Source organism: Lichenostomus cassidix, chromosome 1 (assembly GCF_008360975.1).
Source record: "Lichenostomus cassidix isolate B80296 chromosome 1, HeHo_3.0, whole genome shotgun sequence".
NCBI lineage: Eukaryota > Metazoa > Chordata > Aves > Passeriformes > Meliphagidae > Lichenostomus > Lichenostomus cassidix.
The window spans coordinates 50598630-50625305 of NC_139479.1; the positions used below are offsets into that span (position 1 = coordinate 50598630).

Consider the following 26676-nt stretch of genomic DNA (forward strand, 5'->3'; position numbering starts at 1 on the left):
AAATATTTGACAGAAACTGATAGAAGGTAAGAGAACTAGTAGAATTCAAAGTAGATTTTATTCTGTGTTGTCCATCAGGGTGTGTTTTTTAAATACTTGTGTAAAAATAGAGTCCTAGAAAGAAGGAAAGAAAGAATGTTTAGTAGAAACTGTTTTCTTCTTACAGAACAATGCAAAGCATGTATCATTTTGTGACTTGCTTTATTTTTCTGAGTTTTTAATGACTAAAACTTCTAAAAACTTTCATGCAGTGGAGGTTTTTAATTAAGTTTAACAGATGTTAAGATAGTTTTGTAGTATTTTATTTTCTGAGCACAAGACTAATTTTAAAGGAAATACGTACCTAGAAATAGAATTCCAAACCAGCAGATTGATTACATTTCTGTAGAAATAGCAAGCATACAGGTAAATATCTTCACTATATTTTTACTGTCTGAGAAAATAATTAAATTTTCTTTAGCTTTAGCTATGTAAGAAGTTAGCTATCAAGAAGGAGATTCATCTGCTAATATATCTGAAATGTAGCTGTTGAAGTCTTAACAAGTCATCTCCTCTCATAGCCAGTGGAAAGTAGCAGACATCTCTAGAGAGTGATACATCTCAGTATAAAATAGGGCACTTGAATCACCCTCTGGAAATGCCTGTGTCTCTTCATTGACTATAGGCAACCTAGATGAAGAGTTTGGACTGAATGATTAAATTTTAGAAGGTTAATTTAAAATTAGCTGGGTGAAGCTGTCAGTGTAGGTAAATTATTTTAAATGTGTGGATGCAAAACTGTGTCTGTACATTGTCTGCTAAATGAACATTTGGAAATTATTGCTATATTTTAAAGTATTTGAAGAAGCTTAGTGTGTTCTGGGTATAGTAATAAACATAAATAAGCAAATATTTATTCTTTTCATTTGCACAAGAAGTTGTATATCACACACATGTGATATAGCAGGCGATCAAATCACTTTTTAGCGAAGGACTGAAACTTCTGATTTACCTCTGAATTCACTGTGAGTTGTGTGTATTATTGGGTTCTGGTCGTTGTGTTCATAGCATAACATGTACATACTTTAATGCAGTTAAAAGGCTGATAAATCTCTCCAAACTGGTAAGTGCTGAATTCCATCTTCCCTTGCTAACTGTAATAGTGCCTCCTTAAAAAAACATCTGTAAATACCTTATTTGGTACAGTATCTATCTTTTTTCAGTGCAGTATGTGAGAATTTTAATCTCAAAATTCATAATGTCCTGCAGTATACTCTTTCAGCATGTGAAACACTGAGAGAAAGATAGATTTGTTTAAGCCCTCTAGTCTGTAGTAGTTTTCCACATCTAGTTTTATTTATTAAATATCAATGTAATGTTTCATATCATTATGGCAAAGAAAATGCTGATAATTCTAATATCCAGTTATATATGTTTAAAAGCATGAACATTTAGCCTGTACAGTAAACTTGGACACCTTAGTTATACTAAAAGTTTTTTGTCCTTTTGTCTTCAAAGTCTTTATTTTTCCGAGACACCAGACTAAATTTGATTGCTTATCTATTAAAGGGAGAACTTATATTCATTTTTATATAAGTAAAGATGTACCTTGTGAGCTTTAAAAACATCTCATATGTAGATGATAATTTAGACTGTAGATTGCTTTTATTTTCTTTTGTCAGTGTTTTGCATCTCTTAATCCATATTTGCCTACTGCGTTTCAAAAGGGAATCAAATTGGTTTGTGGTGCATTAATGTTTTATGCAATATTCCATAGAGAACATTAAATCAAAATAAAAGAAAAAGGTTGACCTCTAACACTTACACCCATTTCTTATGTCAAACTGGAAGATGTTGAAAGCCTTATATGGTCGTAACCCTTCTATCTAACTGTGACCCTCCTTAACATTGAGCAGGTGACTCGATTAAACATAAATCAGGCATAAAATGCCCTGCATGAGGCAGCACAGTGAATCAAGCAAATTATCAAATGGCAAAACTCGTTCTGTGCTCTGGGCAATGTAAGCTGCCAGCACTTATACATCAAAACTTCACTCAGTGTAAGATTGATTTTATTTTATTTTGTTTATTTTAGTTCCCTACAGCAAGCTGTGTTAGTTGTGTAAAATGCTGTCTGCATCATTACGTTCCTAAGAAATGCTTTTCTTGTTTAGCAAAGGCCAGTTGCAATCTTAAGCAACATAGTCTATCTATGACTAGATATGCTGAGCTCTGTAGTGGGTTCTAGTGGGGTTGATATTTTGTACAGTAATAGAAAAACTTAAGCTTCTGTGATTGTATAGATTTTTTTTTCTGTTTGTTTGTGTGTATACATACACTATCAACTTTATCAAAAATATGAGCACCAAAGGGATAATGTTATAAAATTGAATCACCAGTAGCCATTGAAGATGTTTTCCAGGTTCGGTAAAGATGCTGGGATTAAAGCGTATAAGTCCAATCTTAAGACAAGAATGAATTTTTATGTAAGATGATACATGTCTTCCTTTCACAGTTGCTTTTTATGCTGCCTTAAAACATGTCAAAATAATCCCCAGCAGAGGATCCTAAAAGGAATGTCAGCTCTGTGGTTATGTAAATCGAATTGAGTGCTTTACAGCAGGTTAAGATTTTTATAACTCAGGAGTTGTTAACAGCCAGCTGGTTTGTATCTGTTTTTTATGGTTATTCTTGTCATAGGCAGCCTCCACAATTTTTAATTATATTTTATGGTATGTGTTTTCCCTCCTCTTGAATCCCACAGCCACTCTTTTCTTCAAAAGATATTTTCCGCTGGGAAGAGGAGAAGCATTGCTTTGGGACTCCATCATTAGAAATACTGTTGTATAATTACCTCCTGGTAACAACAGAGGAGTGTGACTCTCCACTGCAGATCTTTAACTTGCTATGCCAGGATGGAAATCTGTAGTATTCTGCACACCCCGTTAGGCTGTGATGCCTGCAGCCCTTAGCTCAGACCGTTGTCTTCTGCTTTTAAGGAACTGATTTACAGTTTTTGTTTCACAATGCAAATTCCTCTTTGCTTCACACTTCAGGTTTGGATGCATGCTTTGTGCTTTGCAGATTTGTTGTATTCTATGTTCTGGATCACCACTCATTTTTGTAGCATACAGTCTCAAAAATGCCTTATTTTTAATTTTTGTTTAGTGACCATAATAGTGATATTGCACAAACACAATCTTTTCAATGTTTTTATAGCAGAGTAAATTCAAGAGTACAGTCTGATTCCCATCTGGAGTAGAAATAATTTAACATATACTGAGCACTTTGTTGGAAAACAAAACATCATTCCTGACAGCCTGAAAAGCCAATGCCTTATTTTTTGTTAGACTTCAAGAAGTTATGAAATATTTAGTTCTGTATAACTGTGAAGACATCATCAGAAACTACATTCTTGAAAATTTTACAGCATTTTGTGAGTGTCCTCCCTCTGCCAAAGGAAACGGACTGCTCGTTAATTGTCTTTAATGGTAGATCCTCCTATTGAAACACCTCCTCTCCTTGCAGAAGTAATGATGTAAGAGCCAGAGTCTTAAATAATTGATCACATGGAGAAAGCTGTTTGTTAGATGGTTAAAAGACTGTTAAGCTTGTCAACCGTAAGATAACAAAAAGACTACTGTGCTTTTTTTTAGGTGATGTTGAGAAAATTAACACTTGTTTTTAGCTAAAGTCTAAAATAGTTACAGTCAATCTCACTTGAAAAGCCTATTTTAAAAGTGCAAAGCAAATAATATATGCTTTTGTGTTGTATTCCAAGAATTGATTTGTGTAATTCAGTTTCATTATTTTAACAGATTGAAATCAATAGAAGTATTATCATCATACCTAATATATTCAGACATTATGACTCTATAGATCTTCTTGTATTACACAATATTATATTTAAATTTGAATGTTAAGTGTTTATCCTGACCTACTTATGGTCTAATGCCCAATGTCAGCAGCTTCTGAACTTCAAATACCTCTCTACTGTGTTGGCTTCATATTAATTTCCAGAGCTACACAGGAGCGTACCATGTAACAACATAAAGATGAAGGATAAATACTTAGAATTAGCCTATCTAGTAGGCTATTTTTTAAAAAAATGTAATTCAGTAGGAAATTCAAAAAACCACATAACTGTTAGCTTTAAAACAGCAAGGTTGCTGAAAATTAAGTTTGAATATTAGTAAAAATATACTGATATTGGCAAAATATATTTCTCACATTTCTTTCAATTTATTTTCTGAATATTCATTATTTCATAGTTAACAATGAAGGTGCAAATAATAGTGATAATAATAGATACTCCTTAAAATGCGTAAGATAGGGTGCAATTAGTGCAGAAAGGATACAACAGGAATAGCATATATGAAAACTGCAAGATATATATTACATGGCTTTAAAAAAACACATAGTGTGTACATAGATATATAGTATATTATTCTTGAAAAATCACCAAAAAACCCAGGAAGTCTCACAGATCTTATATTTAAAAAATTAGGGGCATACAAAATGTTTCATGTTTTAGGAATTAGAGGACTGCAGCTACAGTTCATGGCTTCACCTTGCACTTTCCCCTGGCAGAACTGCCTGTGTTTGCCAACTGTGACCCACAAAAGTAATCATAATTTCTTTCTTCTCTAGGGCTGTGGAGGATAGTGTGTGCTGTTTAATGATATTTATTTGTTCAGGGTTCCAAAAAATATATCTATAGATGATACCCTGGAAACTAGAACTAACATATTGAATTTTTAATTACTTCTTGTAGCCACACTTTACCAATTTGAAATAGAAATAATTCTATATTGAATAAACTCTGCTTTAAAGTAGTACTGAGCCTGCCCTAAAGTCTGTGTTTGGCTACCAATGAAATTCTGAGAAAATGAGAAGCTACCTGCATATTTCAATTAGGCAGTAGTTTATCAAAGAAGATATTCTTTGGGTGTTACTGTGTGGTGTGCAGTAGGTGACCTTCTTGGAACAATTCATTTGAACAGTTAAAATTATTCAGTTTTTTCTTAGAATTAATTGCAAAGTTTCCATAGTGGTCCAATATTATGCATGAAGGTATTTTAGAGGAGCAAAGTCTATGCTGGGTTTGACTGATCTAATACATGGTGAGGGAAAAATGCATCACCAGCTGAAGAGGCTGTTGACCACATCAGGTTTTAATTCATTAATTTATGCTAGGTGGACCTGGGCATGAGAATTTTCCCCAAGGTAATCTCAACTTCTCCCCAAGGGAACCTCAACTTTTCCCCAAGGGAATCTCAACTTCTCTGTTGAAAACATTGATTTTCTCCTTTTTTGTGTGTACACTTTTTAATTAGAAACAAAGTTGAGATTATGCTTTTATTAAGCTCTCAACTTGAAATTGATGTAGTGATAAAAAACTAAGTATTTTTCCACTGTATCCTTGAACAGGTAACCTGTTGTAATAGTTCTTAAATTTACACCTGTTTTTTCTTGTCTGTAAAGGATGGAAAGATTATTAGATAATCATATTGTTCCTTTTTCTTTTCAGGCCATTTAAAAAAATGTCTGATGGCTTTATGGCACAATTAGATTAGAAGTATATTTTTTAATCCTTAATATCCTGTTTTTCAGAGTACGACTTCCTTTACAGTCAACAAAAAAATAACTAGTCACATTTTAGAAACATAAGGTAAAATCATTATATTCTTTCTTGTAATTGTCAGTGATTTAGGAAGAGCACATTTAACACTTAACTAGCTCAGTTAGCAACAGAAGGATGGAGATTTTTAAAACTGAATTTTAATAAAGCCTTAAGTAGCTTTCAGAGAATTAAGACTTTTTGACAAATCATCAGAAACTGAGAAGTGTTTTGATTTTTTTTTTATTGTTAAACTATTGATCTTATGCCCTATCTGCTTCAGAATTTGAATTGACTACATGCTAACTTGAAATTCAAGTTGGTAAAAAAACCTTGTATCTGTTAATTTGATGGTTTTAAGAAAAATACTACAGCTAAACCAATAAAAATATTTATTCCTATTCTTTCTTAGTGTCTCCTGGGCTCAAAAGTGTTTTGTGACCTTTTAAGGTCTGTGGTAAAATTGAAAGCAGTGTTTCAGTTTCATAGTTCCTTTGTGGATTTTTATCCATGTACACTTTGCACTGAACTGCTGCCGTCACTTCTTAGGCAAATCTAGTTTGCATTTTATGGACTTCGTTTAACTTTATAGATTTAGAACAAGGGCTGATAACAATATTAATGCATGCTTGGCACTTTATTTTTAAAGCTTTGTGTAACTCTTGACTGATTTGTATTGATAATCCTTCTGTAGAGTAGGGAAGTGTTATCTCCATCTAATAGGTAAAGGGGAATAAAATTAAAACGTAGATGACATCTGATACCTTCTGGTAATCTCATAATTAAAATTCAAGAGCCTCTAATTTCTTTTTCTGATGGTATTTTTAACTAAAAGGGTGAACAAAGTAGTTCAGATATTTTTCAGATACTTTCTTTCAGTGTCTCTTCAGATTCTTCTTGCTACCAACTAAGGATTTCTGTAGAAGGGATGCTTGGCACATGTGGTTAAGCAGAGGTCTTGTAGGTGTGGGGTTATGATCTTTTTGGATTTAATTTGCAACTAACTGAAGAAAAATTATAAGAAAATGACAAACAGGAGACGCAGGCCATCAGCAGCCTAACCAAGAAACTGACCTAGGGGCATTTCTGAAGCTGCCAAAATAAGTGTTCATATAATCTGTCAAAAAGCACAGCTCTACTGCTAGAAAAAATATCTTCCTTAATTTTCATCTGAGCATTTTATACGGACACATAGGAAGAGAAAAAGTTAATATATGGTGAAGTGCACTGTGTTAATGGCATTCTGCAGATAGAATTGCTTCTTTAAACACATGTGTGAAACTCAGTGTTAGTGAAGGACTGATTTGTGGAGAGAGCAAAAAGGCAAAAGGTAGGAATTGGACTAAAGTTTATTTTTTTGTTTATATGGTAGCTTGAAGTAAAAATATTTATTTAAATATGTCTTAAAAATGCTAAGATTACAGAGAGCTGATACTACAATTGGATGCAAAAAATATTTGCTCTTTTTGATAAAATTGATATTTTATGGAATCACAAAATAGTTTGTATTGAAGGGGACCTCAGAGACCATCTAATTCCAACCCCTCTGCCATGGGCAGGGACATCTCCCACTAGACCAGGTTGCTCAGAGCCCCATCCATCCTGGCCGTGAACACTGCCAGGGATGGGGCAGTCGCAACTTCTCTGGGCAACCTGTTCCATCCCCCTTACAGTTTAAAATTTCTTCCTAATACCTAATCTAAACCTACCCTCTTTATCCTAACGCCATTAACCCCTGTCCTACCACTACATGCCCATGGAACAAGTCCCTCTCCAGCTCTCTTGTAGCCCCTTTAGTTACTGGAAGGTGCTGTAAGGTCTCCCTGGCGTCTTCTCTTCCCCGGGCTGAAAAACCCCAACTCTCTCAGCCTGTCTTCACCTGGAGAGGTGCTCCAGCCCTCTGATTGTCTTCATGACCCTCCTCTGGACTCAGTCCAGCACCTTCACGTCCTTCTTACATTGTGGGCCCCAGCTGAACACATGCTCCAGCTGGGGTCTCACAAGAATCCAGCAGAGGGGGAAATCACTTCCCTCGACCTGCTGGCCATGCTTCATTTGATGCAGCCCAGGATACAGTTGCATTTCTGGCATTGTGTTACTTTGGTGAGGAATGTCAACTGTTCATTTAGGAGATTGGAAATATGAATCCATCCAAAATTCCTGTATATCATCAACACTGTAGGAAGCAATCTTTTTTCCATGCACTGAAGCCATTTTATGACTATTTTGTATTTCATGCTCTTTGATATGAGGAATATCAATCACTTATGCTTGAATGGTAGCAGTTTCCAGTGAAAGTAGAACATTTACTAATATTCACTGAAGTTTTCCTGCAATGTAAGCTTTCTTAGAAAAAAACCCCAAACTTTAGAATGGAAAAAATCTACTTGTAAATATTTTTCTTCAGAAACATGATCAGTTGAGAAAACACTATACTGTCTCTTTTGAAATGTGTTAGCTGTAGTTGAGAAGGGCAGGATGTTAACAGCAAAGAAAGGAAAATGAAAATACAATTGCATTTACACACTGAGATTTGATCGTGGTACTACATGGTTCATATAAGAATGTCTCTTTAGACGATATGCCATCCTTATTAAATATTGTTGCTAGAAGGACAGAATCGTGTTGATTCATCTGCCTTTATTACATGAAACCTCACTATATACCTATACATATACATGAATATAAATATATATATGTATATATATATACATACAGACACAGACTTATAAATATGGTTAGTATGCAACTTAGATGAGACACAATTCTCCTGTGGCCTGTTATCGCTATAGAAAATCTGTTTCAGTAGATGGAGGAATTACTCTTTTTCAAGCTTGGCAAAGAAATATAGCATGTGACTAATACAACCAATTAGAGAAGAGAGCAAACAAAGAGAACACTAGAAATGTCTCATAAACTTCTTAAGGCACTGGCAGAAAAAGATTTCTGTAATGTTATGGACTGTTGGTACATTGCAGAATTAAATCTAACAATAGGTCTGCATCCTTTCAAAAGCAGTCCCTGTGTTTTAACGTGTCTTAAGTAGTGATTAAGAATTCAATTTTAAAGAAACTCAGCAATTTAATATAAGAAATTGCATCAAATCCAGTAATTTTCTTTCCTGTAAATTTTATGCATACCATAGATATATGTTCAGAGCTAATACATCCTTCACTTTGGAAAATGTACACCAGCTCTTTGGGCTATGCAGTGACAAATATTGATTCTAATCAACATTTTATACTTGCAATCTTATTAGTTTATGTCTTACAAAATGACTGCAAGTCAACATTAGTATCAAATACTAGAATGATGTTCTGATTTCTAAGATAAAGTAACAATAATGATCCTGTTCCATTTTTTTTCAAATTATTCATACTAAAAATTTTATCTAGAAGTTATTACTTTGAAGACCAGTAATATCTAGAAAATACCAAAGAAATACATGTACACTACATGGGCTATGTATATTTTTTGTTGAAAAATAAATTAATTTGGAGTGTTGATGCTTTGATTGTTACATATTGAGGTTGCATCTTGTAGTTGATTAAAGTTAGATTACTTGTGGTTGGGATAAAAATAGTGAGTTATTACCCAGATACTAATTAAATTTTTGCCAGTTATTTCTATTACTCACCCTTTGCTAAATATGCAGTCCATCTTGCCAATCTGAATGTCAGATAAGTCCAAAACTTGGAATTTAGCAATGATCAGAAAGAAGGTCATAACCCAGAAGGATGAGAAATTAGCAAGCAAACGTCCCATCTCGCACTTGCGCAAATCTGGAGAAGGTGGAGAAAAGTGATTTCCAGTAACAGATAGATTTGTGAAAATCCAAATCTGTTGATATCCTATTCATTAATGGCTGAAGAAAAGATTAATTAAATTATCTGCTGCAAATTATAATCTAGTTCTCCCTACAAAATGTGGAGTCTATGAAATAAGTGCTGTCATCATATTTTGTCTTTTGGGGGATACTTCCAAGTTGAGAGGATCATGGTAGCATAAAACATTTTCTTTCGTATTGTTAGCAATGAACATATAATGTCTCCTTTGCACAGCATATCATGAGGATTTCTCGTGTTTTTGCCAGATAGAATGTTGGGGCTCACTTATGCTTGCTTATTTGATGACCTTTGAATATTTATTCGTAATAAGTTAGACAATGGTACCAATATGCTGTCGGCTTCAATGAACATGCCTTTTAGAAGCAATACGGATGGTCATGTATGTAAATCTGAATTTACAAATGTCTCCAGGTCTTCATTATATAGAATTGCAAACATGTCAATATGGTAGGAACTGTAGAAAAGCTACTGCATGTTTTTTTTCATATTACAATCTAGTACAGTAAAAAAGTATGTGTTATAAATACCACACTTTCCTTTTAACATCATTAACAGTCTTCAGATGCTTATTTTTTGTGTAACAGGAAATTCTGAGGTACAAAACGAAAGTATTCTGTTGAATGAAGTTCAGTATTCACTGTACACTCTGGGTGTGAAAGAACTCCCTTGATTTGGGGTGATAATTTGGCCTTAGAATAAAAAAAGTGTAGTTGTTAAGGTTGGAAAAGACCTCCAAGATCATCAAGTCCAACCTTTGACCAAACACCACCATGCCCACTAAACCATATCAAAAAGTGCCACATCACTCACTCCTTGATCATTTCCTCTCCACCACTTGCCTGGGGAGCCTGTCCCAATGCTTATCCACTCTTTCAAGTGAACAAATTTGTGCTAATATCCATGCTTTGATAAAGTGCTGGAGACATGACACAAGTACACATCATGGTCCTGTTGTGCCATAGTTTGTATTGGAAAGATATACTGTGTCTTCAAATGGGACAGGCCACCAAAAAACATTCATCTACTGCCTTGGTCAGCACCCAGGGTGCCGCCTGTGGGATTTAGTGTTCTGTTACCTTGTGCAACAAGTAGAGCATAAAGGTCAGAGAGGGCTGTCTGTGAAAATTGACTACCTTTTCATCTGAAAAAAGGACTACACAGTGTTACCTGGGAGTCATTATCACAGCTACTTTGTACAGTATCACAGTTCTGCATCACAGTACAAACTCTGCTATCACTGTGCTGTAACAGTACATTTAGCCCCATGCCTTGCCTCTGGCACAGAGTAATGCATAATGGATCTGACGAAACTTAAAAAAGAAAAGAAAAAAAAAGAGAGAAAAAAAAGAGCCCCAAAGCCACAGTGCAGCTCTTGAAGTTGCAACACTTCTAGTGAATAAAAGAATGAAGGAGAGAGGACTCTCCTGACCCTTACAGGTGAATTCTTTACATTCAGAAATGTGACAATTCTCTTACTCAACTTGCTGTGTTAAAACAAAGGTATATATGTCTTAAAATAACCAGTGGATTTCTGGGACTTTTTTCTACCGTTATATTGACTTCTGTCTTTTTAATGCTTGGCACAACCTGCTTTGCACACTGCAAATAGAGAGAGGTAATCAGAAAACAGTTACAGAATTTGGTAATGTATATTGTATTATAAAGGTTTTCTTTTGGAGGCAAGAGGATGCAAAGCAATATCTACTTTAAAGCTAATATGACAAAACGGGATCAAAACTGTTCTTTAAAGACATTTTAGAGTTTTTTATATGTGTAGTATATTTTTACTCCATTAAAGAACAGTCTGATGAAAACTTTATTTAAAGTATCTTGAAATAGTGGTTTATATTTTAGAAGTTTACTGAAGGTCTACTGCTCTAATCAGCAGCTTTGATAATATTTCATCTTAGCTAAAGCCCTGAATTCTTTGCCTTCTCTTTTCATGACTAGGAATAATGCTTTTTTCACTTTCTGGGGATGGTAGGAGCCTGAAATAAGTCTGTAGCTGACTATTCTTGTGCACCAGAAGTGAGAATTTAACCTTTCCTTCTTTGGGCAAAAATGGTGCTTTAGGACCAAAACAATAAAAGCCACCATGGCTTTGATAAGACATCGACTAAATATTAGTGGGCTGTTTCTTCAGAGTGTGGACCCAGTGTAGGGAACAGGCCCCTCTGGGGGCACTTCCATCCCACCAGAAGGCTATCAAAGCTAAAATTGCGCCATTGCAGCCCACAGCTAAAATCTTATTTTATTCTGAATTTGTTCTGGTGGCACAAATATTTATACATGTGAATAAGTTAAACTTCACTCACATGATTAGGCATATGGACTACAATGGGTCTGTGGGAAAGAATTTGGCAGTTTTGTTTGCAAGGCTGAGCTTGGAAGTTTTACGGAGACATACTTCCACAGGGCCATCAGACTGCCTCAGCAGTGTTTAGATATTAGTTTAATCAAAGAACTGTGTGCCATTACCCCAGGATCTGTGTCAAGCTGTGGATTAGGTTTATAAAAAAATACTACAAAAGCTCCTGCTGGTTGAAAGATTATGAGTATTTAGCTACATTACTGCTGTTGCAGGCATGAAGACGTCTTTTCAGTATTTTTGAATGGTAGTACTGTTTCAATTAATTAGTTGTGTCCATCTAGTTATAAACTGGACTAAAGTTAAAGGCTAAGGTTTTTTAAAATACTTCTGGTCTTATTGTTTTTGACTGTATAACTTAAACTGGAATGCACTTCTCTAAACTAGTCCGAAAGAGTATGTCAATAAAAGACATTGTAGTTAGTAAAATCCAAGATTAAATGAAGAAAATTCACAGAGCACCAATAACCACCAGTAACTGTCATTATGTTAAACCTTTTAATTTCTCCTAACAGTGAGAAGGGTATTGTGAGAACATGAGATAATACACACAAAAAGAAGAAAAGAATTTCTGTTTGTAAAAAGTGCAGGGAAGTTGTTCCCATAATAAGTCATTCTATTAAAGAAGAGCCATTATTGCACTCTAGCAATGCAAATGTAAAACAGAAAGTCTTTCAGGAACCAACCATCATTGTTAGCATAATATATTGTGAGTATATATATGTTTTGGCTTCCCACTTCTTTTGGAACTGCATGCTATTCGTTTAAAGAAATTGTGGATCAGGATTTCACATTTAAGGAAAAGTATTTTTTTATATTGTTCAAAGCTGACCTCTGCTTTTAAAAGGCTTGATCTGCACTTTTTCATCGTTTTAGAAGCATACATTTTTTGTTAAGAAATTGAAGACAATCTCTTTGTCTTTTTCCTAAGCTGGGGAGGTTGAGATAAAAAAGAATGCCTGCTTTAAAAGTCACACATGGCTGTAATTTAAGATTTTTTTACCTCATTGTCCATAACAGTTGAAAGAAACCTTCAATGAAAGTTTATTAACTAGGCCAATGCCTGAGGCAATAAAGGTTCATTTATTACCAGTTTCTTGGCTGTTTTTCTTCTTCTATTTTTCCGTTAAACTCATAGCGTAAGATAATACTTCACAAAATTAAACCTTTGACCTTCTGTGGAGTTAAGTCGCCTTTGATTAGATAAAGTAACAATTTATGGTCCAGCATGAGGTTGCACATGAAATGAATAATGCAACAGAGTGAATGAGAACTGAGAATCTATTGCTTTTGAAAAGATGACTGTTGTTTAAGAAAGAATGTTCTCTCTTAATTGTATTGTATTGTTGCTGTGTATTCCTGTAGGATTTTAAAGTGTTGCTGAAAACTGCAGTATAGCCAGGCAGTTATGCAACATACATTGTTTAATTCTGTCACAATTGCACCAAGCCAATAATAAATTCAGAGATTACAAAATCCCATGAAGCTGTAACAGTTAGTAATTTGTTGTGGTATTTGAAATGCACTTTGTGATTTCACTTTTTAGTAGAAAAGAATAAGTCCACCAGAAAGAATAACTTAATGGAAAGTAAGTCAATCAGTTCCATAAATGGCAAATATTAGTGATAAAATAATTCCATTTAGATATTTTTAAAGCATATTTGAACCTGCCAGTAGATCTCTTTCAAAAAATGCCATCTTAATAAAAGAGGAGGACACTGCTGCTTTCTACGTCAGTGTTTTATTTTTGCTACTGTGTTATTAATGGTGGAGGCACATCTTAAGCAGAAGGATTTTTAGGTTCGAGGATTGCTGTGGAAATTTAGCTCTTTTGCTTGTTTATCTTAAATGCTATACCCAGGCCTCAAAATTCATATTACAAGTTAGGAGTAGTTACAGGAAAAAGGTCTGATTAGACTGATGAACAACAGATGGTTTGAGCTTCACATACACTGGTTTTATCCCAGTGCAAAACTGTCAGTTTCAGTTTAGTTGTACTGGTCTAAACCATGGATGATTTTTTTTTTCTAAGAATTCCTTCTTTAACAATATTTAGAGCGCAGTTAGTTATTTTTCTCTTTTTATTTTTTTTTTCATTAACAGGACACCTTTAATAATAGCCCTTTAAAAGATATTAAAAAAATTATCTGGATGAGCAGTTAATGCTGAATTACTCTTGTTGATCAGAAAGATACAGCTAGGGGAACCAGACAAGAATTTTTTTGATTATCCCAGAATAACAGGTAATGAAATATTTCAGGTATACCAAACTTCTTGTATTGGATCAATCCAGACAGCTTAACAGAAGTAAGGTTTCTGGATAACTGCAAGATTCCGGACTTACATTATACATAAACATTTCTACTTGTGAAACTAAGTATATTTTAGCAGAACATTATGGTGTAGTCTGAAGTTCTCCTTTCTGCAATCCAGTCTATGTAATCAGACCTCTGTCCTCCTGCAGATTGCTTTCCCCTTCTTGTTTTATGTATCACACTATATAAAACACCCATTAGATCAGAGACTAAGGTTAGGATCCTATTTCATTTGAAATAACTAGGCAGCAGCGTAATAAGCTACCAAAAACTTGTACCTGAACTGCTGAAACCCATGAAACCAGTGCAATAACCTACAGTGATCGGGGTCAAGTCCTAGGAGGTAACCCTGCCTTTCTTTCTCAGGCAGACTTTTTTCAGATTGTAGTAGGAATTTTGTTGAAGTAAGAACCACAATATGAAATCTGGTATTAAATCAAGAAAGGGCCTGAATTATTTTCAAGTCAGTACCATTGAAATAAACTAGAAGAAAAAGGATTAAGCATTAATTTGAAATAATGAAAGGAGTTCTTTCAGAATTGAGATGAGATTTGGACCTCCTCCCATGCAGTGAGTAAAGCATTTCTGCAGAATGAAGTTTCCAGCAAATAAATGAAATGAAATGTAACACACTGCTGACAGTAGTATTTTGGTTTTCTGCCTGTTCTGTCATGACAAAGGTAAAGTTTCCTGAAAATGTTGTTGAAGTCCTGAAGAAGGAGGTTGTGGAAATACATACATGTTACTGAATTTTGTAAGTACCCACAGGTACATATATATCTATAAAAAATAAAGATATGTACTATATATATATTTATATTAAAAGACATATATATATTTATATAAAATATAGAGGAAGATAATAGTTGCATTAAGGAAATTATTAATTATTTATTGGAATGACTATAAGGAATTGTTATTACTCTTAGGCATAATTATGTGAACAGAGTTAAGAGTGAACTAAGGTCAGTTGTTTAAATAATTTTGTAATTTGTCCCAGGATGAAGTTTAGGCATACAATTAAAAAATGTGTGTTTTGAGACATATTCAAGGCTGAAAAAGTTAGACTCCCAGGCTCTTTTCTATTTTGCTTCACAAATAGGGTGTGTTGTAAGCTGCTCACACCATCAAAACTGAAAGTTTTAAGAGCTTTCTCTTAAGGCAGGCAGGGATGTGATTTAGTGCCCACCAGTAATTCGTATACATTTCGAAAATCTGTCATGATATATGACAGCTCTCTCAGGGACTTTGCTTTTAAAACAGAATTGTTTTCTGAAAATGCTGTGGGTTTTTTTGTCATTGTTTTCTGTTTTGTTCACTCATTTTTCAGCGTTAGAGACCACACATACTGGGCATACTTCTGGTCTCATTCTCACCCACGAAATTCTGACTTCAGTAGAGTTGCACGGGTGTAAATTAGACTAGGACTTGGCAGGAGAAAGCTTATGATTATATTTGGCAGAGACAGCAGGCTGCAACTTTATTAACATAATTAACAGCTACAAACACACCCAACAGGCCAAAGTAATCTAGTGACAGAAGAGAGAAGGTCTTAGTAGGAAAGGATCCTTCGCACTCTCTTTTGGTGTTCTGCTTCTTGTTCCTGAGTTCCTACTAAGGCTTGGCGAGAGTTCAATTGAGCTGTAATTCAAATTCATACGGCTCCTGCAAGACACCTTGAACAGACTTTTGCTGATGAGTCTATAGGAACTGTCAGCAATACGGAGATTACTTCAGAAGCGTGATGGTTGAATCGAACTTTACTTTCTGATGTTTTGCTTTTTGAATTAAATTGTTGGACAAGATTAATTGCACGCAGTAAGAGATTTAAATGAATGGCTTTATAAAGCATTAAAGTTCTAAGTATGTCACATGGGAAAAAAGCTGTAAGGTTTAAATGAATAAATGTATTTAATGCATAAAATGTCTAGGCTAATTTTTTAATTCCTTTACTAACATCTTTTATTGAAAAACCATACTTTATTCATCCATCTTAGTTATACTGCTGTGGTTGTGGTAATTTAATATTCCTGCTCTTTGCTAATCTTCTGGTTCAACAGAAGTAAACAATAGGTTTCATAAATTAAAAATACGCTCTTCAGAACATGCTTCTAAAGATAAAAAACAAGGCTGTAAACATTTATGACTGAAACAAACTAGATTGTTCAAATACTGCCATGATGTATCATGTATATCAATATGGCACTGATATCAGTTAGAATGCAAACAAGGTTTTAAATGATGTGCCCCTTCATTTCAGCTGGAGAATCCGCTTTACACCATCTGCCTATCAGATGGTTAGGAACCAGGACTGCGTATTAATGCCACATGTTCGATTTTCATTCCTCTTGTAATGGTTAGATTCATATTGCTAATAGCTGTGCATGAGCACTGTCGATGAAATTTGTGTGACGATGGAGTGATGAGATATTTATAAAGCTGCCTGTCTCACTGCATAATCAGCAGGAAGAATGCCAGACATAAACAACTTATCAATTTCAGAATATTAATGACAACTACCACTGACTTTAATCCCCTGAATATTTTGGCCAGGATACTTTTTAAGTGTTCAAATAAATATTTGTAAAGAATAAAAAATACGTATGTGGCTGTTTGGTGTGATCCTTATTTCTTTCATTTCAGTTGCCTTTGTAGATTACATTTGGTTATCTTATTTTTGAAGAGAACATTTCTGTAGTGTAGAGAAGTGTGCAACTTGGAAATTCCTTGGCTGCTTATTGTGAGAGTAAATTAATATTAAATAATGTTTACATCGAAAGACTTTTTCAAACAATAAGTTAAAAAAAAAATTCCAAGTATTTCCCTGGGTATATACCCATACTGGGACTTTCGACTTCCTTTGATATAGGAAAGCTGCTTGCTCTCCTATATCATCACAGTCAGGTGATAGGAAAAAGTAGCAGTAAAGGAGAAACTGTGCTTGGGCTAGAATTGCTGTGAGGAACAGCATTAAGCTAGAATTCTGAGCGTTATTCCTTACATTTCCCTCCTTACTTACACCAGTGCTTATACGAGACACATTTCAGATTCGTATGGTTTCCATTAATTGCTGTGTAGCAAAGTAATCACATCAATCACTTCGGTGGTTATATAAGAGAAGGCATGAAATTATTAGTTTAATTTCTGCTTTTAATGGTTTTTTAATTTTTTTTGCAAATTTTGTAGCAGAAGACAGCTTTTATTTTAGGAGTTCTGCATCCAGGTCATTACCCCAGTGAAACTTAATAATTACAGATAGGCTCACAAGTCCTATGTCCAGCATCTGTTTAGTATGCAATTTACCCCAATACTTGGAAGCACTTATAAACTGCCAAAAGTGTAGAAGTGTAGTAAACCAAAAAATTTGGGACCTGCTGTTGTAGTCATTGGATATAATGTATTGGACTACTCCAAAGGATTGTTCTTTAAAAATGCTAGTTTTAGCTTTTCAGTGATGTATAGATATATTAAAAAAGGAAGTATAGGTTATTGTGTTGTTTAATGAACACCGGATGCAAACCAAAGTTCAGAGGTGCACCATCCCTTTTTCTGTGGCCAAATTTAGGGACTGTAACCAAATTTGTATAATGTATGGCTTCATATCCTTCCTCTAAGGTAAAAATATATTTGGAAGCAATCCATGTTATTGTCAATACCTTTTTAAGATCAGAACATGGACAATTTGTAAGAGTAGCAGAAGCTAAAATAAAGTAAACCCTCATATTTATCCACCTTCTAATCTATATTTAGCTTTTGGTACATCTACCTGAAACAGCATTTTTCTTAAGAATATTGATCTGTAATTATCACTTGGTCAGTAATTCTCATTACACCTGGAGGTGTTAGAAGTCAGCCTTTGAGGAGGGTCAGGAGGCTGGAGTGGTTTGCTAATCTTTGTGTGGTCATGCGAAGAAATAAGGGAAAACAACCTTGAGTCAAGCAACAATATATTCAAAGGCATCTCTTATGCCACCTCATAGATTTCCTGATGTCTGCTCACATTCTGCTTTTCCCCTGCTGGAATTTGCCGTCTGTCCCTCCCCATCACTAGCCAAAAACATGGCAAAAGTGAACTTGTTTTCCATGTAAGGAGTCAAAGGAGACAACAAGAGACCCAAGGAAGCAATGGTGGCAGCAATATTTACCTCAGCAGCCTGGGATTATTTGCTTATTTGGTCTTTCCTGCTAAATTGCACTCTTCCTATGCTAGACAGCAGCCTTGGCCCACTAGAATAGTAAATTGTGGAGTTAGTTCCTCTTGAGATCCATAAGACACTTCACACCTCTCAGAGTAGCTGAAAATCAGATGAGCAGGCACCTTTAAACTAATTACATGGAGTTTTTCAAGCATTTTCCACATTCAGGGCAAGAATCTTGATTCAAAATGACTGTTCTCTTCTTGTGGCATCACCGGTTGAGGGCTGAGGGTGCATCCTTGCATTAAACTTACCTGTTTTAGTGCCTTCTCTTTAATTTCTTAGATTTAGTTCTCTGTCATTTCCATCTCTGTCATTTCCATCTCTGCCCCCTGCATCAGTCATGTGGGGGAGGCAGCTCTTGTGAAGTTTGGACTTTGGCTTCTCTCTGCTGTCACCGTGCTGGGACAGAGGGTCTGGGTGGGCAGCTGCAGGGCTTGGGGAGCACAGAGAATTACCCTACCTCAAGGAAGAGGGCAAAAACTGACACTTGTGATTTTTATTAAAGGCTGCATCTAGTTTTGAGTTTTGAACGCATTACTAGACCAGTTCGGCAATTGCTCTTGACAAAGAGAAATTTTCCTGGGTTTGTAGAACATTCTTGTAAATGGCTGGATGTCAGAAACTTGGTTTGGAAGAGCACTTGAGTTGCCCACAGGTGGCTTTGGGATTGGTATTAAATGGGTTAAAAATTCCTTATCTCATTGATAAATACCTTAATGTCTTCAAGTCTGAGGAGAGCAAAGTAAAGTATTTTACCAATGTTCTCCATTATTTTCTTCTAGAAATGCTTCTTAGAACAACTACATCTCCTTGCTGTTATGTATGAAATGAGGAATGTCTGAGTTCTATCATCTGTTACTCATAAATTGAAATTATAGACCTGCTTTTTCTATTTTCTTTAGCATGTCAAACATTAGAAGTCTAAAGGGATTCTTTTTTTTCTAAGTACAGTTATATGCATGTTCACCTAGTCATATTCAGACATTCGGGACGCCGTTTTGGAGTTGAATTAGATTTTTGACTGCATGTATTGGTAGGTGCAGCTAGTTGTCATTGTATTATGAATGCACTTACTGGATACCAAGTTAAAGTTTAGATGGATGTACATGAGTAATTATCTAAATACAATGTGAAACATTTTACTTGAAAAAGTTGATAGTTTTCAAATACAACAAGAGGAATAATACTCTGCAGCATTCTCTGTTCTTATATAACAAGTATGAAGGAATAATAACAGCCCCTTACAATAATGGAGACTCGTACAATAATGAATATTAAATTTTTTTCATACTTTGCAGGTCTGACAGCAGCAGCTGCAGCAGCAGCAGCTGCCACCAATGCCGCCATAGCAGAAGCAATGAAAGTGAAAAAAATCAAATTGGAAGCTATGTCCAACTATCATGCAAATAATAACCAGCATGGAGCAGACTCTGAAAATGGAGATCTGAATTCAAGTGTTGGTAAGTTTCAGATATAGCATTATTATATGCCCATAATACTGAGATATTTTATTCAAATGGTGATCTTTCTGAACTTCCTTCTGAAGTCCTTGATTTGGTGTAAAAAGTTGCATATTTGTTTTCCTTTTCTTAATGTTTTTAGTTTTATTTTCTATCTGACCTTTACACCAGCATTCAGTGTTGTTACTATTACAAAAACATTCTTTTATTCGCAGGCTACTTTTGCAGACTCCAGTTAATATTTTCCATGAAAGAAAGTGTTTTGATTGCTTAGAGTTCATTTTTCAAAGTACAGGTGGAGTGACAGATGATGGTGTCAAAGTGAAATTTAACAATGTCTCCTGCTCAGTGTGCTGGGTATCGACTTTAGGTAATTCAGAACACAAGCTTGAAAGCAAAATATTTCATACTTTCATGTGCCCTGTGACAAAAGGAAAACATACATACACAATAAATTTTGCCATGCTCTGCAGTTCCTATCGTATTTTATTTTAATAAACACGTTCTTAAAATGTAGTTAACATTTTTTTCCATTTCTTAAGCAGCCATCAGCAACTCTTGTTCTTTTTCAAAAAAGAATTGTTTCAGTATACTTTATTCATTTGTTTGGACAATTTGTTTTGCTAAAGCATACTTCAAAGCTAGGATAACTTTTTGTTGTTGTTGATTAAATCTTTAATCATCTGTGTGTGTCTGCTGTAAAATGTTTTGTTATGCCATTTCATTGTATTGGATCCTTTTATCATGTTGAGACAGTATTAACTCAGCAACAGAAATTCAATGACAGAGAGGTACGTTCAGAAGACTGCCGGGAAGATTGGTGTATACTGGAATAAAATGGCCTCAGATAGGCTTTTTTGTTTTTATTTTGGCCCTTTGTCTAGCTTTATTTATTTAATTTTTTGTTTTAGCTTTTCATCTTCTAAATACATTCGAATGAATCTTAGAGAGTATGTACTGGCCTTAACATAAATAAATATGTGATTGTAAACAGTGTTTCTGTACAGTTCAGTAGGCATTGGTAGGGTATTATTTAGAAATAATATGAATTGCAGTTCAAAGAACAGGTTCACCTGGGCACATAGTATTGTAAATAGCAACTACATACTCATTACTGCATAAAGAGATTACATGATTAGTTTTGTTTTCCTTTTAAATTAAAAGTTTTAAAAATGCCTCTGTGATGGTGAAGAAAATAGCCTTAAATTGTGTATGAGCACTCAGATACCACTATGGAGTCACTTGAATACTAGAGTAAAGATTTTCTCTTGGAGAGAAAACAAGAGAGGGTAGATAGCAGGTGTCTTTGAAATCTGGGAGGAGGAGATAGGTACAAATGAAGTGGAAGGACCAGGTGGCCTCTAGCACACTGCGAGAAAAGTGAACTGATGAGAAAGCGTGAAAAGTGTAAATGCAAATTGTAAAGATAAAGAATGTGTGGTAGAACTAGAAGCTTTAGATTTGTGGTAGAACTAGAAGTTTAAATTTTCAGGCTTAGACGAATGCATTATGTGAAATAAAAAATTCAAATACTGGTTTGTGAAGCTGCTATTCTGCTTGGCAGTTCTAGTGACAAACCACATGTGCATCTGTAGAGATGGAAAAGTTAACAGGTAATCAACATCTAAACCACACAAAGTATTTATAGAAAAGCGGATAGAAGGAATATCTGAACTTCCTCTGAATAAAAAAGAAAAATATCTATTTTGAAATCATTGTTTGAGGCATAATTTAGATAACTAATATGCTCTTGCACAGCCTAATCATTTTCCCTATTTAAGAAAATACATTCTAGCTATTTTAGTAGGGCAAAGTTAGTGAAGCAGGATTATTTATTGTTACTGTCAAAATTTCCTCTCAGCCCCTTAACTTACTTGTTAGCTTCAGTTAATTTCCCAATTTAACTGAATGAAGAATTGAGTTAATTTTGTTCAGAAAAAAATGGCTCTTCTGAGTTGAGTGAATAGCTTTCCAGTTGTCTCCATTCCATGAGGAATGGTTCTGAAAATACAGAGTGCTTCTCTGTGCATCCTGGCTTGAGCTACACCCTTCCTAATGGAGGATTTCTCAAAAATAGTTTGCTTTTATTTATTTCTTTTATAGTGAACCCTGTGTAGTGTCCAGTGTTGGTCATGCACATGGAATCAGAGAAGTGACTCCTACTGCAACTAATGTCAGGGTATTATTGGGTTCATGAAGAGTTAAGTTCTTTGTTTATTAGTTGCATTTTTGAAAATTAGCACACTATATTATCTTGACAGGAACTCATATTTCAAAGGTGTTGCTTTGTACTAGATGTGTACTCTTTCTTCTCCTTCATTTTTCCAGATGTTTATTTATGTATTTTCAAATAAATATTATCAAGTCCATAAACCATTAATGTTTTAAATTATGGCTTACTAGGCAAGAATATGAAAAATTACATTATTGAATGTTGACAGAAGGAAAGAACAAAACCAAAGAAAGCAACCTGATTTTAGTTTACAGTTTAAATTATGTTATGTGCCTGACCAAACTGAAAAGGAATAAACGATCCAACCAGGCTAAAAGCTTAACTGATACATCTTAGCCCATATGTAGCAGGCATTACAGTGTGCATAGATCGATCATCCTGGGCTCCAAAGCCTACATAAAAGCAGATAAATAAAAAAAGGAGTCTTATTTTATTTATCTTGTCTTATCTTGTTGACTTGCCAGGTTTACTTCCGAATTGTCTTGCTTTTTGGTTTTAATCAAATGCTTAATGTGAATTACAGAGGTAATTTTTGTAGTCAAACCTTGTGTAGTTATACAGGGCGCTACACAATTTTTTTAACTTGGTCCTTTGAAGCAATGGCCAAAAGGTTAGTGAGTGAAGGGAGTTAAAGGAAGCCAATGATACTAATAAGTAATTATTTTATATCTCTCAGTTTTGCTGGTAACCTTGAGCTTGCATCCTCCCACCAGAATTATCATTTTAGAAGGGGGGAAAAAAAAAGAAGAAAAAAAAAAAAGAAATTACAGAGGAATCAGAGTGAGGTATTAGCACACTGAGTAAAATATATGGCTGTAGTGCCTTTCTCCCCCATCCACAATCAATTGGATTCTTTTAGTTTAATATTTACTTGCTAAGATGAGATGCTAGTCTGCATGGTGATAAACAGTCTGCTACTGGCATCTGAAGGTGACCTGTCAGTTCATATGGACAAATCTCCTGCTTACTGAAATGTACAAAATAAATCATTAAAGCAGGCAGGTGCTCATTCCCAGATTTAAATCACCATAGATTTATGATTTGAATTAATGCTTCATTTGGTCATAGAAATAGATGCTGAGACAAATGATATGCAGTGGTTGGGGCTTCCATACTGTAGCCATCCTAATATTGATTACTGAGATGTCTTTGCAATCTCTTGTTTATATCAAGTACTGTCTTGTGACAGCTTGGCTGATATGAGCTACATTGCAGATAAGAAGGAAAAATGTCCCGGGTTCTTTTTAGTGGCAATTCTACATACAACATGCAGGGTAGATAAATTATTGGGGTTTTGTTTAAAAAATGAATTCTGTAGGGCAGCAATGGAAAAAGAAAGATTATGCTGTGTGTTGGGTGTTTGTTTTTTGCTGGATTGGGTGGTTTGGTTTGTTGTTTGTTTGGTTTTTTTGGTTGTTTTTTTTTTTTCTAAATTAATTTCAGAATGAAAAGAAAGAGAGTGGCAAGGTCAAATTTTAAATTTCACTGACAATGTTCTACTCTTTGTCATGCTAACATCTTAGTGTAATATTAGGATCAATTGTATGTTTACCATCTGATGCTCTGAAGCAATGTATAGGTAAAGCATCTCAATTGTTTCCTTGCTGCTTAAGTACTTACTGCCCTGCTGTCCTATTTCATTAACCTGCAGCAGCAAAAGATAAAAGCCTTTGAAAATAAATACCTTTTTTAAGCTATTTCTGTGAGCTAGAGTGTGCTATCTATAACTTGGTAGGAAGTGAAGAACAGTCCCTATACTTTTGCTTCCCGAACATTTTATATAATGAAAACACTATGCATACACTTTAGGGAATACTCAAAGGATTTGTTAAGACCTTTGCCACTCGCTAAAATATGACTCATAAAACTTGTAAACAACTATCAACAATAGTAAATTACTTGCTTAGTAGGAAATGAGTTCATATCTATTCAAAATGTGATCTCAAAACAGATGTCCCAAGAAAATGTCATTGTTTAAACCACATTCATACAAAAAAAATGCTATTATTTCTTTGAGGAAGTGAAGCAATCATGAAGACTTTGGTGTTCTTAGTTTCTAAACACAGTTAGGAAATACAAGGCAACATTTTACACTTGGCTAGCATGTTAATCCATAAACAACCACAAAATGTGTTGAAAATTAAGAGATTTCCTTGGCATGTTAGGTTTCCTCTTCATCTGCATTACCTCGTAATATTTAAAATTATGAGACAAACACAAGGCTTCCTGTGATGTGTTGTTCAAAAGTAGTGCTTGCTTGTATCCTATTCTTTTTTTTTTTTCATCCAGAATCAGAGATAAAATGATTTAGGTGAAATTATTTTTCTGTGGTGACCTTGCCCAATAATAGAACAGTACAAAATGCAGTAATTTCCTTTTTCTAAACACACATGTCTATTTTAAGGGAAAGAATTACTTTTATGGTTTCAGGAAAAAGTCTTGGAGACCTTGAAAAAGCAAATAAAAGGAAACAGAGAATGCAGGCCACTGAGCACAGCTCTGCAGTTGCACATCTGATTCTCTGCCTTGGCAATGTTAATGAACCTCAAATCCTCCCTATAATTAGATGAGGGAATTGCTTATATTTTCAAACAGATGATGCTGCTGTAATGAAACGATTGACAGGGAACTTAAAAGTGTCTACAGTAGTCATTTAGTTTCCGGGTTTTGGGTTTGGTTTTTTTTTTCTTTTTTTTTTTTCCCTTTTTTTTTTTTCTTCTTTTCTTTTTCTTCTTTTTTTTTTTTAATGTAAAAAAAGATTGGCTGCAGATACAGGTCCTGGGAGAGGTAGTAATTTACACAGAATGCTATGACAGGTGTCTTTGTATAGCATGGAAATAAAATGGAAGATAGAGAAATGATGGGCAGGTATGGCAATTTTTTGGGAGGGGGTGTCCTGTGCTTATTCTGCTTGGGTTCTTTAAAAGGGGCCGAGACTCAAGAGATGGATCCGGATTGAGTGCACAGCTGTAACTGCTGATGAGCTAATTGCTCCTTATCTCTCAGCCCCATTCATCTTCATTTTTTACCAATTACTGAGAATTATCTGTGTTCTCAGTTGGATATGAGAGTTAATCCTTTTTGGTTAAGCTGGCAGTACTGTGAGCAGATTCCAAATCATAGGGTGAAAAAGCCAGAGCAAGCTTGTTCTCAGACTCTCTCCAGTTCAATGACAGTATCACTAGTTCATAAGAATTTTTCTATTGTTTAACAGATTAAAGAGTGATTTTTTTTATTTTTATACTATTATTAATGTGTATTTTTTTCTCAGTGTAAACTGAATGTATATATTCCTAGGTGGATGGATGTGTTCCCTTCCTAAAAGTATTCACTTGCAAAAATGAAAATAAGATAAACATTAACTTCAGACCAGAAGGACTCTGCAGAATGTCAGTGTTTATTGTATGATACATAGCACTTCTTTTAATGAGAAGGCTGTGCATGCAACTTCGACATCATGGGACATAAGACAAATGCTTGTCAGTGACTGATATCTACTTTTATAAATTTGTTTGAGATCTGTGGGTGAAAAGTGCTGTCTAGGTGCTTGCAAAAGCATAATCATACAGCCTTAAGGACAAATGTGCTATGTTGAGCACATCGTATTTCAAGCTAAAGGAATGCTTTCATAAACCTGTGCTTTGGGAACACACAGAACACCAGAAACAGATCATTTAGTTATAATCAGGTCACTAAGCTTTTTTCTAGAATTTTGCTTGTCATGGGAAAAATATCTTGCATCTTACAGCTAAAATGTAATGTTTATCTGTCAACCAAGTATACAATTTCTCCATATCTGCTTCCCTAGCTTTTAACTGTGATAGTTAAATTTGCTAAATAAGGCAACAAACTGGCTGTTATGATCTGAACATCAGTTAGTAAATTAAGGGAATTATTAGCAAAGATTCAGTATTTTATGTTGGAAGGTCAGTTGTGTTATAACAGTTCTCTTCTAGATTAAATCCTCACTGTGAAGTTCATTGAAACAAATGTAGACATTTGCATCTGAGTCACCTTAGACTCAACAGACAGCAATATGCACTTGTAGGGGTGATCCATCTCATCCTAAAGTAGATGGCAAAAGCAGATCAGATAAATTGCACCTTACAAGTGCTTAGTCATGCGACTGCTGAATTGTAGTTACATAAAGAAAGTTAAATGAATGAATCTCAATGCATGCAATTAATATTTTGTGGAATAAGATTTGAAGATTTGAAGGAGTTAACAGGTCTTTTCCAAGACAGTGATACAGTAATGGCAATATAGTGCCTGGGGCACAGAGAAATAGACAAGAAAAAGAAATAAATCTACTCTTGAGAAACAGCAGATGAGAAGTTTAGCTATTCACACAGCAAACTATTTAGATATAAATATACTCACAAGTTTTTTCTGATTGTGTGGGTATATTGCTTCTGAAAAGAGTGATTTTACCTACATGAAGCATACAAAACAGTAAGCTTCTAAAACTGCAGGAGCAAAAGCTTCCGGTATGACATTTGTGCTTTGGACTTGCTATGAAGCTGTATTGAGTTAATGGAAAAATCCAAATTAAAAAGTTTATCTTGTCAGCAAGATTAAAAAAAAACAAAAAGGCTTTTTATATTGTTTGATCACATTGACTTTATTTCCTGTTCCACGCAAGATAATGCTAATT

General features: G+C 34.8%; 1 protein-coding gene across 7 annotated transcripts in view; it reads left to right on the plus strand.

Moving 5' to 3' along the window:
* The window catches only part of DACH1 (dachshund family transcription factor 1), a 348123-nt gene that overhangs the window by 162711 nt on the left and 158736 nt on the right, over positions 1 to 26676 (plus strand). For all 7 annotated transcript variants that reach the window (XM_085058499.1, XM_085058517.1, XM_085058508.1 and 4 more), the window contains exon 3: positions 19628 to 19789. In XM_085058499.1, coding sequence (XP_084914625.1) covers positions 19628 to 19789 — 162 coding nt within the window. The remainder of the gene's footprint in view (positions 1 to 19627; positions 19790 to 26676) is intronic.